This window comes from Neolamprologus multifasciatus, chromosome 16 (assembly GCF_963576455.1).
Source record: "Neolamprologus multifasciatus chromosome 16, fNeoMul1.2, whole genome shotgun sequence".
Taxonomy (NCBI): Eukaryota; Metazoa; Chordata; class Actinopteri; order Cichliformes; family Cichlidae; genus Neolamprologus; species Neolamprologus multifasciatus.
Genome location: NC_140454.1, coordinates 6,689,836 through 6,706,760, shown reverse-complemented (window position 1 = coordinate 6,706,760; position 16,925 = coordinate 6,689,836). Strand labels below are relative to the sequence as shown.

Genomic DNA, 16,925 nt, shown 5'->3' with positions numbered 1-16,925 from the left:
AAGCTGGAAAAGTAAGCTGTCTGGATAATTATAAGCCAGTATTTCATCTAAGGTTCTAGAAAGAATCCTATTGGATAGAGTCAGTGTGTATATCTCTTCCCTGGGTAATCAGTTTGGCTTCAAGCGAAACATGGTACTGACATGTGTATATACGCACTTGAGGAAACTTGTATGGGGCAAAAATTCATCAGTCTTCATGTGTTTTATTGATGCTTCTGATCCAGTGAACCACAGGAAACTTTTTGTTAAATTAAAACGACAGTGACTTTCTGGGTACATTACTGGAATGCTCATCAGAAGATGCAGGTTAGATGGGAATGCAGTATTCCTGCACCACTGGTGTTAGCAGTGGTGTCAGACAGGGTGGGATTTTTTCTCCAGGTTTATTTAATTTATATGTTGCAGATGACCTGGTGGTCTTCAGTCCAAGTAGTGCTGGTTTCCAGCAGCTCCTTAATATATGCACTGAATATGGTGTGCAATGTGGTATAAAGTACAAAAAGTGCTATTTTGCTATGTAGAGCCAAGCAGGATAAAAAAAAAGCTACATTTTCCAGTGTTTAAACTGTCAAACAATGTTTTTGAAGTTTATAAAAAGGTGAAATACCCTGGTCATTTTATTGCTGATCAAATGAATGATGATTATGATGATGATATATACAGACAATGCTGTAAGCTCTATGCTCAGGCAAACACAACTGCACTGTTTCTGAACCAGTAAAAGTGGCATGTCTAAAGCATATTGCACACCGCTCTATGCTGCCCCCTGTGGTCATCTTAAAGAGGGGTGAGTGCCAGTCAGATGTGTGTAACTGCAGGTATTTGTACTTTTAAAGCACTTTTAAGGAAGTTAATGTTCACTTTTTTCCTTTATATGCTGTGCTTTTTCTGTGCAATCGTGGAATTATATCTGTTAATAAAGCTTGATTTCGATACAGCAGATGAACAGTATCTTAAAGTCATGTCCTTAAGAAATGAGAAGAAAGTCCCAGGCAGACCTGACACAGGACCTGAGAGTCAACTGCTCCTTCAGTTCATTCAGTGTTCATCACAAATATATTGAGCTATGACAAATGACATAAGAACTGGACTGAAAATCAGTGACAATGATGAATCCATATTTTACTTACCATACTTACTTTTCTTTTTTACACAACAATGAATTTATGAATATAGAAGAGTACTATCAGCTTTTTTTATTTGAAAAACATCTGATTGGCAAGATAATAATTTTTCAGTATGATAATGACCCTAAACAGACTGCAATGCAGTAAAATTATTCATTTTTGAACTGTTAGCTTTTTACTCACAACTTAAGGGTGCATTGATCTGTTATTTGAATCTGATATCGACCCAGCACTGACCCCAAATCTGATACATTTCTTTAAAAAAACAAAACAACCCAAAACTACCCCTTAACATCTAATCTATAAAAAAGGTCCATCTTTATTTTCTTTATTTTTTTACTTCATGATCCACCAGCCTAAGAACTAACAAAGCACAGAGGAAGCTTTACAGGAATTTCAAGCTTTCTACTCCATCAGCTTTTCCAGGTATACTTGGGGTAGTTTTTTTTAATATATATTAGTGTTCAGAAAAGACTCTCACACAGCTGAAATGAAACTAAAGTAAAGAAGGTGAATGAGTGTGAATATCTTCTTTCTCTCATTTTGATTTCATTTATGTTGGTCCTATTGTCAGGTGTTATTTTACTATGACATACCAGTTCAGTACATTTATATCCTTGCACTGGGAGAAACACCCCTCAACCATGCTACAAGTGCTGACATTGCATAGTTTGTCCATCAGGGGGCACATACTCCACAAATACAACAACCAGACCATTAATGAGTAATTGATGTTGCGATGATACAAAAAAATAAGTTTGTTCTAGTAAGGACTCACAAATAACTACACATAACTAATGCTATGGAAATCTATTTGTTTTGAAAAAAATACAGGTTGATTTATCACCAAATATTGGCATCTATATAAGCTGGGCTATAATATTTTATTATATACACTTATTTGTTATACTGTATTTGTTTAACTCAAGAAAACAGTGTTTAAATCAACCTTTGATTTTGCCTTAATACATAAATAAATGATTCTCCGTCTCTTGCCAAGAGTAATGAATACAGCATATTAATCTAACACTGCAATAGAATCGTCACATCTGTGCTGGAAAAGGGTGCATCCCTAATTTATGTATAACAAACAAATGCTAAAAAGAAAATAACTGAGGTGAAGGATTGGACCATAATTTGCACAAATGTAGTATTATGCACGCAGCAGCTGTTTTTCAGTTTTACAGAGGTGAATCATAGGGAAGAAGAAGTAGTCCTCTAGTCCTCTAGCAGGCTGGGGGTGTACCATTGTTGGTGTGCCTTGTTTTACATACAGAACAGTAATTCTGCCCAGCGAAATTGTCAGACGGTCCCTAACTCGGGTAGGCAGAGTAGTTGATGCTGAATCGCCGAGCAGCAGCAGCAGCTCGCACTCAGTCCGTCGCTGCAGTCCAACAGAGCGACCGGTTATCAACATCCTCTCCGCGGAGCTGTAACGCTATGTGGGTCTGAGCTGACGGTCAGCGGTTCAGCCACGGAACGACACCACGGCGTTTCATTTGTGGACATGAGGACACCTGCTACAGCGACTCCTTTCAAAACGTGGACCGGGAATCCCGACAGGCATCGATTTTCGACGAGCATATGAGAAAGGTGGTGATGCAGCAGTGGCTTCCACACAAGAGACCGCCTCTGTCAATTCGCAGCCAGCCAGCCAGCCAGCCAGCTAGCTAGTGCTAGCCTTGTAGCCAAATAGCTAGCACCTGGGCAGGCTGAGGGTTTTAAAGCTCTGACTGTACAACCTCCGGGATAGCTCAAATGTCAACGGGCCGAAACGCGTATGTCGGGCTATTTGTATTTATTGTGTGGGTTTCCCCCTGAGCGTTGACAGGAACTTTATTTTCCTCTTTTCTTTCCATTGCTAGCCAGTATTAGCCGGGTAAGTTAGCGCATTTGCTTGTTAGCTAGCGTTTTGTATTGGCTAATCACCTCACACAGGCTGGCACTGTCACAGAATGAACTTGGTATTCTGCGTGGAGACGCAGCTCCATACCAACATGATGGAAAAGTACAGGAAAAACAGGGCTCTGTTAACACTGTCTAGCTCCAACCCCGCAGGCTTTAGTACGAATAGCAATGTTTGTCTTTAAAGGGCTACTTGCTTCATTTCCATCCATCCTTTACATTCGCACTTGGAGCAGCTGCTGAGCCGAATCAGACATTTGTCCCACGTCTTCTTTCCACATCTGCCGGCACGAGGGAATAAACCCTTTATCTTTTCCAGTATAGCCCACGGGTGTTTAATAGGTGGGTTGATATTCAGATGTAGTACAGCACAGAAAACAGGCATGCAATGTACTTAGAAATTGCGGCTTACTCCCATTTTTTTGGCTAGAGTTTGGAACACAACTGTGCATTGTGTGTTGCTTTTGTGCTTTTTATCATGATACATGTGTGGTAGCAAGAAATACACCACTGCAATAAGATAAAACTGTAGAAAGAAAGCTGTGCTCACTCTGCAGTGGCACTAAAGCCAGTATGCGTAAAGGACAGTTGATCGAACAGATACTGCACAAACTCTTGATACCTTAAGCCTCTTGGAAAATCTATCATTTTTCTTATGGCCAAAGGATTATGTCTTTTGTGTGAGTGTTTGTGGAAAGAGAACGAGAGACATCCTGAGGTATTTATATTCCAGATGACATGTTGTTAAAATCACCATAGCAAGCCAAGAGGATTGTTTATTACTCTAATAGATCAGCTCTTGCTTGATATATGACATGCCATTTACTTGAGCTGTCACTTTGCTTTTGATTGGAATTCAGAGCTGTTTGGCTCAGTAGAAGCCTGTCAGGGAGAGTGCATGGTGAGAGGATACTAGTGGTGCCAAGGTGGAGAAATGAGAAATGACAACTGAAGGAAAGACTATAAAGGACATCAACTCTTTTATCCTGCCAGTGCATAGAGAGCATTGACTATCTAAAAAAATGGTAAAAAATGAAGAAAGGAAAAGGCAAGGTTTTTCTACAATGGTGTTTAGTCTGTTAAATACGCTCTCATTTGATTTTTTTTTTCCTTTTCTAACTGAATGCCTCTGTGTACTTTTTTTCAGAACCATCATGGCCGTGTTCCTGCTGACAAGTCACCCTGTTACTGAGGGATCTCTGCCTTTTTTGGTTTCTGGACCTACCAAAGCAGGGATGAGATAATAAAGTTAACCAGTCGGTGCATGCCGCTACAGCAACCCGTGGCACCTGTGAAACCCACCTTACCCCATCCCTAGTAAAGTTCACTTCAAACGGTCAAAAGATGACGACGCCGGCTCTACTACCGCTGTCGGGCCGCAGGATACCCACTCTGTCGCCGGGTGCCTCCTCCTTCCCGCACCATAGGGCCACGTTGAGGCTCTCTGAGAAGTTCATCCTCCTCCTCATCCTCAGTGCCTTCATCACCTTATGCTTCGGGGCCTTCTTTTTCCTCCCAGACAATTCCAAGCACAAGCGCTTTGACCTGGGCTTGGAGGATGTGCTTATCCCTCATATTGACACACCCAAGGAGGGCAAGCACGCCTCAGGACAGGTGATCATACATGGACAGGGAGGACACGATGAGCACAGACACAGGTAAGGGCCCACAGAAGTGTGGTTAAGTGTAGAAAAGAAAGAGCTAGCATGTCTTAATTTGTGTGTATATATATATATATATATATTCTGTGTGTATTTGACAGTGAATAAGGAGATCAGAAACAACTAGTTTTCTTACATATTAGTAAGTACTTAGTTTATCTTTGGTTGATTACATAGCTTATGTCATTCAACCAGGTGTCTTGACATGTTTTTTCAAACAATCTGACGCCTCTGGGTATGTGTTACTGTTTGCCAAGTGATACACGTCAGCACAAATGCTCCTTTCATTTTGTTCCGTATTCCTTTGCACAGCTGAGTGTGCTCTGTGCTCTCTCGCCCTTTGTTTCTCCACTAGGTCTAATGGTTTTAGTTCTTTAACAGCAGGCATTTTATCACCTTGGCCTGAGTTTCGCTGTTTTGTCCCGCAGGCAGACATTGTTGAACTTGATGATCTAGAACACACAGGCTGTTTGAAAAGCCTTAGTGACTGCTTAAACAGGCTTGGAAATTAGTGTCAGCAGTGAGCGACATACTGGTCACTTTGGGCTTCAGTGTTGACATTTATCATTTGTTCTGTCCAGCTATCGTTCTGAGGCGCTTTCTCCCTCCTAAATCAGGGTCAGTGTTTGGTATCTCTAATAGTGTTGTGCCTTTTGGAATGCAGTGCTCTGCACAAGGTTCATGTGCACCTATCAAATGATAACTCGGGAACACTGACATAGAAACATTTACTTTTTTAAAATCAGTATTTAAATGATAGAAAAGAAACTAAACCTTGTATTTACCTAATTTGTACTGCTGTGTTCATTTCAGAGCAGTGTGAGTGCCTCTGCTGCATTCATTTCTAGTCACGCCAGGTTCTCTCATAATTTCTCTCTGTCACCAGGCTGCAATCTGTGGGTTTCACTGTGTACGTGTACATATGAGGTGGGAAGGGTGGAGTAGAACACGTAGTGCAACACCAGAAGTGAAGATGGAGTTAGTCAGGTTAATGACAAGTGTTCATCCAACTAAGATGGAAAAACACCATAGAACACTAAATGTGTGTAGATCTCATGGCAGGCTTGATCTCATGAGAGTACTAGCATTTCTTCTGCTGAGTTCCAGCTAAATTACCCAACAAGCACAGCTGTGATCCTCCTTTACTGACTAACATGCTAAAATGGACAGAAAACACAAGCTAGTGAAAATGCACATAGATTCATTTTTAACATGCTGTTTCAAAATGACACTACACCAAACAACTGTGTAACAGTTGTAGGCAATTTCCACTGCACATGCTGCAACGGTGCAGTTTCACTGTTTCAATCAAAGTGGCTACACCGTGCGTAAGAGTAGTGTGTAAGAAGTGGGAATATGCTGCGGAGATCTATTTAGCAATCACAAAATCAGACCAGTCTAAGGAATTGACACCAAAATCCAGTTAACAGCCAGTAGATCCACAGTGCTGTGCTGTTTTCAAAAGCTAAAAACACAACAGAACCCATGAAATAAATCCTCAAGTCTTGTTTTCCTGTTAACTAACATAATCTTAAGTAGAACGTGCTCTTCAGGTGTATCTACTAAGAAGCTCTGCTACACACATGTTCCCTTCAATCTGGTGGCACATGGAACATGTGCCACCAGATTGAAGAAAAAACCATACAAAGCACAAACATTGCTGTGCTTTCAGTGTAGCCAAAGAACTAATAGTAGTTATTGTCCTTCTATTGGAGTGGTCTTTCGCTGGCATAACTCATTCACGTATGAATCATGTAGCACATGCATATTATTTTACAGCCATAAAATATTTATGACATGCATGAGTGCCAAAGGGCAGGTGAGAAGAACGATTTCATAGAAAAGGTCGTCTGCACGCCGGTAACGGACGTCATTAGTTTATCTGAAATCTTGGCAGGGTGTTACCAAGCAGTTTCTCCCACAGTTTCAACGTTGCATTTTGCCTCCTTATTCTCTGTGGTGCCTGTTCATATTTTCATTCTGAAAGCCTTTCTTTCAATGCTGCGAGCTTGAAATAACGTAATTGCTGTTGTCCAATGACTCAGACAAACAGAACAGGCAGTGCTGGGCTCAAATGGTGCTGCGTATTCTCAAGTTTGTTTTGTTTTTTTTTAATGTCGAGGTGGGAAACTTGGAGTTATTCTTGCTTCGCCATAAGTGGCAGTCATGTTTTGCTTCAAATACTTCTACTCTACTCGTCACTGAGTTCTTCTCGACTCTACTCCTATATTTCATTTCTGGGCACTTCCAACACAAAAGGGTCCCCAGGATGTTCCTGGGGACTAATTCACGAGTCATTTGAACGAGACAGGAAAAAAATCAGACTAGTTAACTAGTGTAAAAGGCAGAAGACGCTGGGCGCAATCTAACAGACAAGGATAAACACTGACCTTAGAATAACTGTGTATGAATTTAGGAGTCATTTGAGACCATTAACGGATTCCTCAACATTCAAATCTTGTTATGAATGTTGGTGAAATGTGTAGTACTTTGTGCTGTGTATAGCGCTGGGGCCACACAGTGTCAGATTAGTTTGATAAATGTTTGCTAGCAGCAGTAGCCCCTTTCATGGCAGGCTAGCATCCACACGTCTGTGCATAATGTGGTTACATTACTTGGACCACTTCAGTGTGGTTATATGCCAGTTTTCTCTCACACAGCCAGCATACAAAAGTTCATTTTCTTCATCAATGTACTGCAGAGCTGTGGTGTTTCACGCAGCTGTCATCTTCGTACTTTCAATCTGTTTCATTTAAAGTTCCCTCACAGAGAGCGAGGGGGTCTCAGGCATTTGTCAGGGCTGCAGCACTAGTTGGTCTCAGGTGGCGTTGTAACATCTTTGAACCAACAGGTAACTTAGTAAAACAACAATAATAGATTTAACCGACTAGTATTTCTGGTGCCTACTAGCAAGAGTAGCAGTGTTTAAATGTCTTGTTGACCGTGCACATGCCTAGTGTGAACACATTTAGTCTTGTGATCTGTGTCACTGTAAAGCTGGAACATGGGAGTTTTACATATAATTAGACGTGCATTACATTTAGGCCTTTCCTAATTTGAACTAGTAGTTTGGATAGTTCAAATTTCATCACTTTGGAGTATGTTATATATATCAGTGTGTTTCAGTATGTTTTAGTAAATCAGACTTTGAAATCTCATGTCTGCTTAAACACTTCCTCACTGGTGTGTCGATCTGGATGAATTTTAAATCAGCTGCGAGCGATTGGTTTTCCAGAGCTACAGAGGAACGTGACGTAGCATCAGACACACACAGCAGTATACTAACCGAGGTTATCGTCATGGGGGATAAACGTAGCTTCTGAGAAAGTCAGATAGAAAAAGAAACTTGACATTCGCAGGAAGAATTATAGCCTTCAAAAAATGGATTGATATGCATTACAAGGGCTTGGCAACATTGCTTTAAACTTCCATGCTGCAGGCTTGAAATAAATCCCATTTAACGTACTCTTCATGTTTGGGGCAAGCTGTTTAAATGAGATTCCAGTAGGTTCAGTGTGCAGTCACAGATGGCAGAAGGCATTTCTTCTTCTTCTTCTTAATGAACTGAATACCTTTTTTTTATATTTCTTTATTTTTATAGCCTTTTTCAGCTTTGTATTCAGATTCATGGATTTTTAATTGCTTAGTGAGCAACTCCTTGGAATTAATAACATGGCTGTGAGAGGGGGGGGAAAGCTACACAGTTATGAGCATCTTCACTGCCGTCCATTTTCAAGGATATACCAAGGACAGAAAAAATATAAATACGTAGCTTCACATTTGACGGAAATTAAGAGGAGTATATGAAATGTGATTAAAATACAGCCACTGAGCTGTCACTGTGTTTTACAGAGGAAGAGTAATCGTAACCTTAGAGATGTCTGGAAATTAGTTTTATGCAAATTCAAAGTCAGGAATATGTGCTCTGTGTATTTTAACCTTACACAAGCATTCATGTGAGGTGTTTTTATCCTCTCCACCCCTTCTTATAACAGCTTATTGAAATCTGTTCAGTTTGCTTGTTGGTATAGCTGCCTCAGCTGTTCTTAAAGTGGTTATTGTGTGCTCCAGAGGACTCGGGGTTCAAACAGCCTCAGGAAAATGAGGTGTGCTAGCATTTAAAGAGACCCGCAGGAACCCAAACACGCTCATAATAATTTCACCTTTGCTTTATTCCGTCCGCAGAAACCCCCACAGAACCAGTTCTTTGTTCACGAGCTCAACCTGTTAATAGTCCTGTAAAGCTTATGAGAGAGAAAAGGTTATTAATCTATGCCAGTATCCAGCCATTGAATTTTTGGAGAAATTAAATGTAACGGGGAAGAGGTATGTGTAGCCTTGCTCACATGGTGCCGGACTCAACATCTTTTTGAGTTTTGAGTGTTAGTTTTTGTAAACACCCAGGAGGAGTTGTGCTGCTTCCAGGGTTTCCCTTGGTTTCTGTGGGCTTATTAAAAAACAAGCTAACTTTTAGGCTACGTCCACACGTACCCGGGTATTTTTGAAAACGCAGATTTTTCTATGCGTTTGCACCTTTCGTCCACACGTAAACGGCGTTTTTGGTCACCGAAAACGGAGATTTTTAAAAACTCCGGCCAGGGTGGATATTTTTGAAAACTCCATTTTTGCATTTGCGTGTGGACGAGAAAAATGCAGAAAACGCAGCGTCAAAGGTGTGCGCATTTTTTGACGTCACAGTGTGCGCCACGTTATTGTTTTGGTGCAATTAATTTCTACAATACTATTACTGTTAATTGTACTCTCTGCAGTGTTTAAATGCTTACATATACACACACAGTTACTGTCCCTCCACAAATACGACTCGGTTCTGCTTCTATGCCCCAGCTTTGTTTACTTTTTCCCACCGAGACTTCTAGACTTCTGATTGGCCAACATTTCTGCACGGTTAGGAATATATCGCCACCTGTTGCTTTGGCATGTTCCTAGCAGCGTTTTCCTTCCTTTCTGCCTTCTCAGTTTTCAAAAATACCCGTGTACGTGTGGACGTAGCCTTAGTTTACTTGATGTTTTTCGCTTTGGTAGTTACATAGCATGACCAGTAGGTGGGTTTGCAGGTTAAATTGGTTTAACTGGACCCTTATGTGACTGATGAACTCTGACATGCCTGAGTTTATTGTAGAGACATAAGAAGAACTTGTTAAGCTTCTAACATTTTGAAAATAAAAACAGCCCATAATAAAATAACCCACTTAAGAGTTGAAAGTTGCCCTGTCACTGTAAATACGCGTCACTGAATATAATGCAAGGCATTATTTTCTGGTCAAGCGTCTGTATTTTGGCTAGTATGATGCTTCAGTGATTATTTAGCATCTTTCAGCATAATTTTGAGTTTTCTACCTGAACAGTAGAGGGTGTTTCTCTGCTGAGGTTTTCAGATCAGCACTGAAATAGTTGGCTTTTAAAACTGAAGATATTTTAGATCTTCCACCTGTTATCTTATTAAAACTATGCTGAAGACAAGTAACAAGATGCTTAACAGACATTAAACAATGGAGTTGTTAGATTGGTGGAACATTCAAGGAAGTTCTTTGCATTTCTGTTCTGACTTATACCATGGCTGCTTATTATATTGGCTTATTATATTGATGCCATAATACCTGAGAATTAAATCTTTTGCCTTATGCAAAGATCCTTTTGGTAAATAGACATTTGAAATCAGAATGGATGTTTACAAGTTTAAGTCTTAGGCTTTGCCGTTTGAATGCTCGGATATAAAGCCCAGTTGAGCTCAACATACTGTGAGGCCAGTAATGATCCTGCCTCGGGTTTGTTCTGTTCTGGCTCAAACAACATAGAACTAGCCAGGTGCAGCACTGTAATCTGTAAAAGGGGCAAGAGGGCATGTTGGCAGAAGCAGTGACATTTTATCAGAGAGAAGTCAGAGAAAAATGATCCTTATTCTAACCCTTTATGATCACATATACAGACATCGTGGTTGGTATTTAGTGTTGACTGGATGGATAGTGGTTTTAGGTATTACAAGACAAATTTAAAATGTGTTTGGACTTTAAAGAGGTGGCTGAATAACAAAGCAGACTGAAAATATTGCAGAAGGGATCAAGAAACTGTGATGACATTTTAGATTAAACAATTTATAATGAAAAATAATGAATTATCATTTTGCGTCTTTTTGTTTTGTTGTTGTTGTTGTTTAGTTATTATTATTACATAAGATCAGTTTAAACCTTATTGGACATCCCAATCCAAAGTTAAACAGTTTCGTCCACTCTGACTGAAACAACAAATTCATTCATTTATTCTTGGTGTGAGTAATAATATGATTGTGTTGTCCTGGTTTGGACATGAACATTCATACTGGATACTTGCCAGGGTGTCCAGTGGAGTTTGACAGAAATGCCATCTGCCACCAATTTTAACCTCTATTTGTCTGTGGTCTTCTCCTTTTTAGTGAATCTACAGTAAACACTTATGAGGAAAAATGTTTATAATGTGTATCTATATTTTCTTAGAGCAACACATTTTCTTTCACCTGGACAAAAAGGCATCTTTTTTATCTTATAATGAAGATTTGAATTCTGCCTGGTCCATCCAGGCCTCCTGTAGTTTGGGAATTGCCGAAGTCAATACTGCAATATCCTGTCCTCTGAATGATTATTTGCCTTTATGGTCCGGTAAATATCAGATCATCTATCAGTAGCTCCTTCTGTGGTTCAGTGAACCTGCCTCGGCATCCACATGCATTTTGGCACCTTCCTGTCTTTTTCCATAAAGTGTTATATAAAAACTAATAAAAAGGGCTTGTGTCTGGAGGTATTAGGTGCACCATCTGTGTAGACTATTTCAATCTCCCTCTCCCGCAGTGGAAAATGTCATTTCTTTACTAATCTCACATCATGAGTGTCATATCCCCATGTCACCAAACATGGTTGCAAGAAAAAGTTTTTGTACACTTTGGAATTATTGGGGTTTAAGAATTGATTCCTCTTAAATTGTGATGTAATCTTCACCTTCAAGTCTCAAATATAGACAGATGCAGTCAGACTGAATTCATAACACACTAATAGGGCACACTTCAAAACACTGATTAAAAGTATGTGACCTTGTTATGTGAATTTAGTAACTCACAGAACCTTCTGCAACACTTCTGGACCACTCCTTACAAAACTTTATTATTAATATTACTGATTGAACAGCATTTTCAAACAATTGAAAAGCATTTCAGTTGGGTTAATTGGTATATCCAAAACATTAAATTTTTATTTTTCTCCAACCATACCATTATTGTTGATGTCATTTTGTGCTTTGGATCATTGTACATTGCACCAAAGCTTTCCAGTTTACTAAATTTTGGACTGCTGCTTTGATATTTTGCTTTAAAATGTCTTCATACAGTTATGACCTGTTCATTTCTTTTTCTCAATGATTTTAAAATGTACTGGTCATGACATTGCAAATCACCCACAAACCATGATGCTCCCTTCACCATGCTTTAGAGTTGGGTAACTGGGTGGGCTGAGGCCATTTGATCAAATTCGGTCCAGAAAAGGCTGTAGCTTGTTTAATTTAGTTTATCTGAAAAGATAGGTTTAATAAATAATTTTTACCTCAAAATCTGTAACTAATAAGGCTAAATGATGCTAAGAGGTTGGATACCCATATTAACAAAAGGTATTGAGATTACATTTTTTGCTATAATTGGCAGGCCTATTGGCAAGGATATTAAAAAACAAACAAACAAAACAAAAATTATTATTTACAAAATGCAGAAGAGTCTTTGTACATTTCAGATGTATTGCCTTAAATCTTTAATATAAAGGTTTTTTTTTCCATAGAGGACAGAAAACCAGTGGTTACAATGGCTGTAGAGATTCCTGCAGGTGTTTGGCTCTTCTTCACCTCATTTAAGAGGTCAAATTGTTCTCTTCCTGTGATCTTTGCAGGACTCCGACCCCTGAGGAGAGCAGTGTGCCTGCTGATTTTCCTTTGTTTCCACAGTTTGTCTTATTGTGGCTTTATAAACACCTCATTGGTCAACTGTCATTCATTCCCTGTCAGCTTCATCCTCTTTTGTTTTGTTTTATTTTTCTGTTTTGGACTACAATTTACAATGTTCCTTTTTCAGTTGACCTGAAGCTAGTGAATAATCCCTTAAGGACATAAGGAAAGAGTTTATTAAAGTCACAGAGCGAAAGGAGCTGATGGTCATTTTCCCATAAACTTCCATACTGGAAGTCTCTTTTGCAGCCAGCAGAAGTGTAAATGTAAGGAATTTTCTTATTAGATTTTGGAGCTGGAAGCATTGTCTGTTCTTGTGCACTGTCTGAAATGATCAGGCTTTGTGAATAACCAAACTTTGTAGAAACAGGAGTACATGCCTTCAACCTCAGAATCCCCACTTGTATCACTGAAGTTAACTTTCAATGAAGTTGTACTTTCTGGAGTTGGGATTGTTTATTGATTAGAGTAAATACTTTTATTATACAACTTCTTTGGTATCATTAGCCTAGTATAATTATTAGTATATTATAGGTACATAAACCTTTTCATGTAACTGAAGCTAAAAGCAAAGTTCAGAATGCTTTGTATTAGATGACTAAGTTTATTAAATTGTCTTTCAGTTTGGTGGTGAATGTTTTATTTAATATGTCATTACTTTTACTGTTAAAGTTGATGTGAAACCTTTTTTATGGACACTCCCTGATGTTCTGTTAGTGTTATGCATCAGTTTCTGTTTCAATTCTTCAAATGAAATAGTACAACAATACAAGTACAACACAAGTAGTTTAATTGTGAACAGTGTGATGAGACAGGTGAGTTTATGATTCAGGCACACCTGTAAGTAGCAGAAAATCTACAGGTACAACCTTTTTGTACTGCATCCCTCCAACAATGGATTTCAGTCATGTGACCACGAGTACCTTGGTTTGCTACTTATTACGTTGCCAGTTATTGTTAGTGTTGCAGGGCCGTAGCTTTGCTTTTGCACTATGATAGGGCCATAAATCAACGTAGCAGCGCAGCAGATCATATTTGAGGCCCAAGCCAACATAGGAGCACCTTTATTTATCACATTTAGTGTGATATCATTCCTGTGTCTTCATGCTTAAGTTCCCTGTCAGCTGCAAAGTATATCTCGGTAGTTTTATTTATTTATTTTTCTTTTGTTTGTGTGTATGTGTGTTTATGCCTGGTGATAATCAAGGCGTGCTTGTTTGTATTTGCAGGCCCACCTATCACATACTTGAGCACATACACTGTTAAAACTAGGGGCTGCAGTTTTGCAGAAGCTCGTGAAACCATCCATACTGTTTAGTGGATTTAACTGGGGTGAAGCTATTTAATAGTGGCTTCTGTTGTTCAGAGCTAAAAGGAAAGCAAAGTACCTTGCCAAGACAAAATGGGTTTTTTACGCATCAGCAAACAATGTAGAACAGTTATAAAAGTTAGATCTAAAGCAAGTCAATGGGGCTTCATGTTTTGAAGCTAAAAATCGACCTATAATGGCCTTAAGCCTTTAACAACAGTGTAATTTTCCAATATTTTGATTGCTTTAAGAAGTCCAACAACCGTAGCTGAACGATAGTCAGAAATTCAGCTGCAAATGGCCCTGCTTGTTTTGCAAATAGATGAAAGAATTGATATTGTTTTGGTCTATCAGTTATGTTAAAGCTGTTATATATGGTTAGAGCAGCTGCTAATTCTGCCTTTCTGTCTAAAATTATAGTTGTCAAAAAAAATGTTTCTCAGATACTATGTAAGCTGATGATAGCCACTTAAACATTAGACAATTACGTGATAGTCACAACCCCAGCCTTAAGGGGTCACAGGCTAGTGTACTCCTAGTGCTATCTCAAGTCCAGATAATTGGAAGGTTTCTGTCAGGAAGTACATCTTTCTAATCTTTATATTTTTTTAAAAGTCATTTGTTGGCCTCATGGTGGTTTTTTTCCCCCTCCAGGTGTTGGTATTAAGCTTTAAGCCTAGTATTATTTGGTATACTCTAAACTAGTATATTAGGGCGTGAGTACCCTCTTGCCACTAGCTAGCACATTAGCACAAGGGTTTTGCAAGACTGTTTTCTCAGTCTAAGTGTGTTTGTGGTGTGTACTGCCTTTTTTAAAAGTAATGATCACTGCAGTAGCACCTGCCTTGCAGCCAGTATATTTGATTTCCAGTAACTCCAACATGCTCTCAAATTCCAGCTTACTAGATTGAACACTTTCGAATACATTGACAATGTTTAATTTCCCTTATATAAAAAAACTGTTGGTGCATATAAGATGAAATTAAAAATTAAAGTTACAATTAAATAACTGAATTGTTTTACAGTATCAAATGCGCCTTCAAGAAAGTCAAGAAAATACTTTAAACCCATACACACTTCTGCTTACAGGTTCTTGTTACTATTCCCCTTTAATGTTTTCACCCTGTTCAAAACATGCAGAATACTTTATCAAATGTAAGTCCATCCTTGAGATCCATGTTGACGAATGCTGATTTGTCTGTTGTCCATAGATTTCCTCTGCTAGTTGTATTAAGAAGTGAGTAGACTGCAGAAATACAATGGATTTCCATCAAACATGACACTGTTGCTTTGGAAAAGGAAAACAGTCAGACCTTCTAAGTGTAAATTACATTTTCTGTCTTTGTTTCTTTTTTAAATTTTCCATTTTTCATATCATCGTAATGATATTTTGTTTGTAGATGACAGCTGCAGCCCTTCAGATTGACTGAAGTGTAAAGTCTGGGCGTGTGAAACAGAGATTTCAGGCCTTGTTTATGTATTGTTTGTTAAACCAGTTTTTCCATATAACTTTTTAGCAATACGTGCCAAAAACACGGTGTGTGGTTTCTTTGTGTAGTATGCTTTAAGTTAACAGGAGCAAGTCAGTGAATACATGCATTTACTCACTGGCATAGGTTGAGTATTAAGAAATATGAAATAAATGGTTAGTCATATTAAAATGATTCCATCACGTATCACTCAATTGCAGTAACAAATGAGATGATTTTGCACTGTATTATTTATTTTATCTGGTGTTCAAAATGACTGAATCCAGACAACCTTGAACCTTTTATGTATTTTGTAATATTTAATAGTAATTTCTGAATGGAAAAAACAAGGCATTTTTTCTTGCTAAAGTGAGCTTTTGACTTAAGCCTCATATTGGCAAGAGTAAGTCATGCAAGGTGCATTAAAAAAAAAATGCACCTTTTAATAAATCAAAGCAGAGGAATTTATCAGGCAGAGTTCAGGAGAAGTAAGAAGTGTGTTTTAAGTCGGGGCTGAATGTCTCTTAGCTAACGGTAGACTGTTATACTCCCCACATCGTGTTTATATGATTATTCTGTAATAACAGTGTGTGTGACTCTGAATCACACACCAGGTAAAATTGATTTATAGTCTGACTGATACAGTCTAGTTGACTCACAAATGACAATTCTCTCTTCACCACCTCTGTAGTGGCATTTTCAATGGATTGCATTTATATAGCACCTCAATTTGAAAACCTCAAAGCACTGTACAATCCCACTATTCATTCACTCTCACATTCACACACTGGTGGAGGCAAGCTACAGTTGTCAGAAGCGAGGCTGCCATATCTCGCTTCTGACAACTGACATCGGCCCCTCTGGGCCCCTTTGGCCATCACCAGTAGGCGGTAGGCCCAAGGACACAACGACCGAGACCGTCCGAGCCGGGGCTCGAACCGGCAACCTTCCGGTTACAAGACGAACTGCCAACTCTTTGAGCCACGATCGCCCCATTTTCAGCATTTCTTTAAGTGCTACAGATAGTGTATGGGCTAGATTTTTTTTTTTTCTTCTGTTTTTTTTCCTCTCGACCAGTTTCTACATTTCTTGGTGGCTCTCATGTAGCTGATGCTGCACAAAGTCAACATGATAACAACGACATTTGATCACAAACAGGCAGTTCAACTGTTGATGGCTCTGTTCTAGATTTTTCCTGGAAGAACTCCCAGACTGAATCTGGGAAATCACTGGAAATTAGCAGCAAGCCATCATCTTTGATAAGTGTGTGCATCCAGTGTGACTGCATGGCTCCCCACGTTAAGAACCGGGCTGCTTTACAAAGGGTGGATTAGGTGTCCTCTTAGAAAATCTCCTTATGGCAAGTACAGATCTGTGTGTGAGTGTACTTCTGGAGCTGGTTTGGTAAAAATGATAAATTTAATTATAAGCTTTTGGTTTTGAGTTTTGAATGTGTTTTTTTTTTTTAAATGGGGGG

General features: G+C 39.1%; 1 protein-coding gene across 4 annotated transcripts in view; it reads left to right on the top strand.

Moving 5' to 3' along the window:
• The first annotated feature begins 2,403 nt into the window (after nt 1-2,403).
• Nucleotides 2,404-16,925, top strand: part of man1a2 (mannosidase, alpha, class 1A, member 2) — a 144,457-nt gene continuing 129,935 nt past the window's right edge. The window contains exons 1-2 of one of the 4 annotated variants that reach the window (XM_085134472.1): nt 2,404-2,720; nt 4,180-4,690. In XM_085134472.1, coding sequence (XP_084990598.1) covers nt 4,377-4,690 — 314 coding nt within the window. In that variant the 5' untranslated portion in view covers nt 2,404-2,720; nt 4,180-4,376. The other 3 variants (XM_085134475.1, XM_085134474.1, XM_085134473.1) reach the window with 3 other exon arrangements.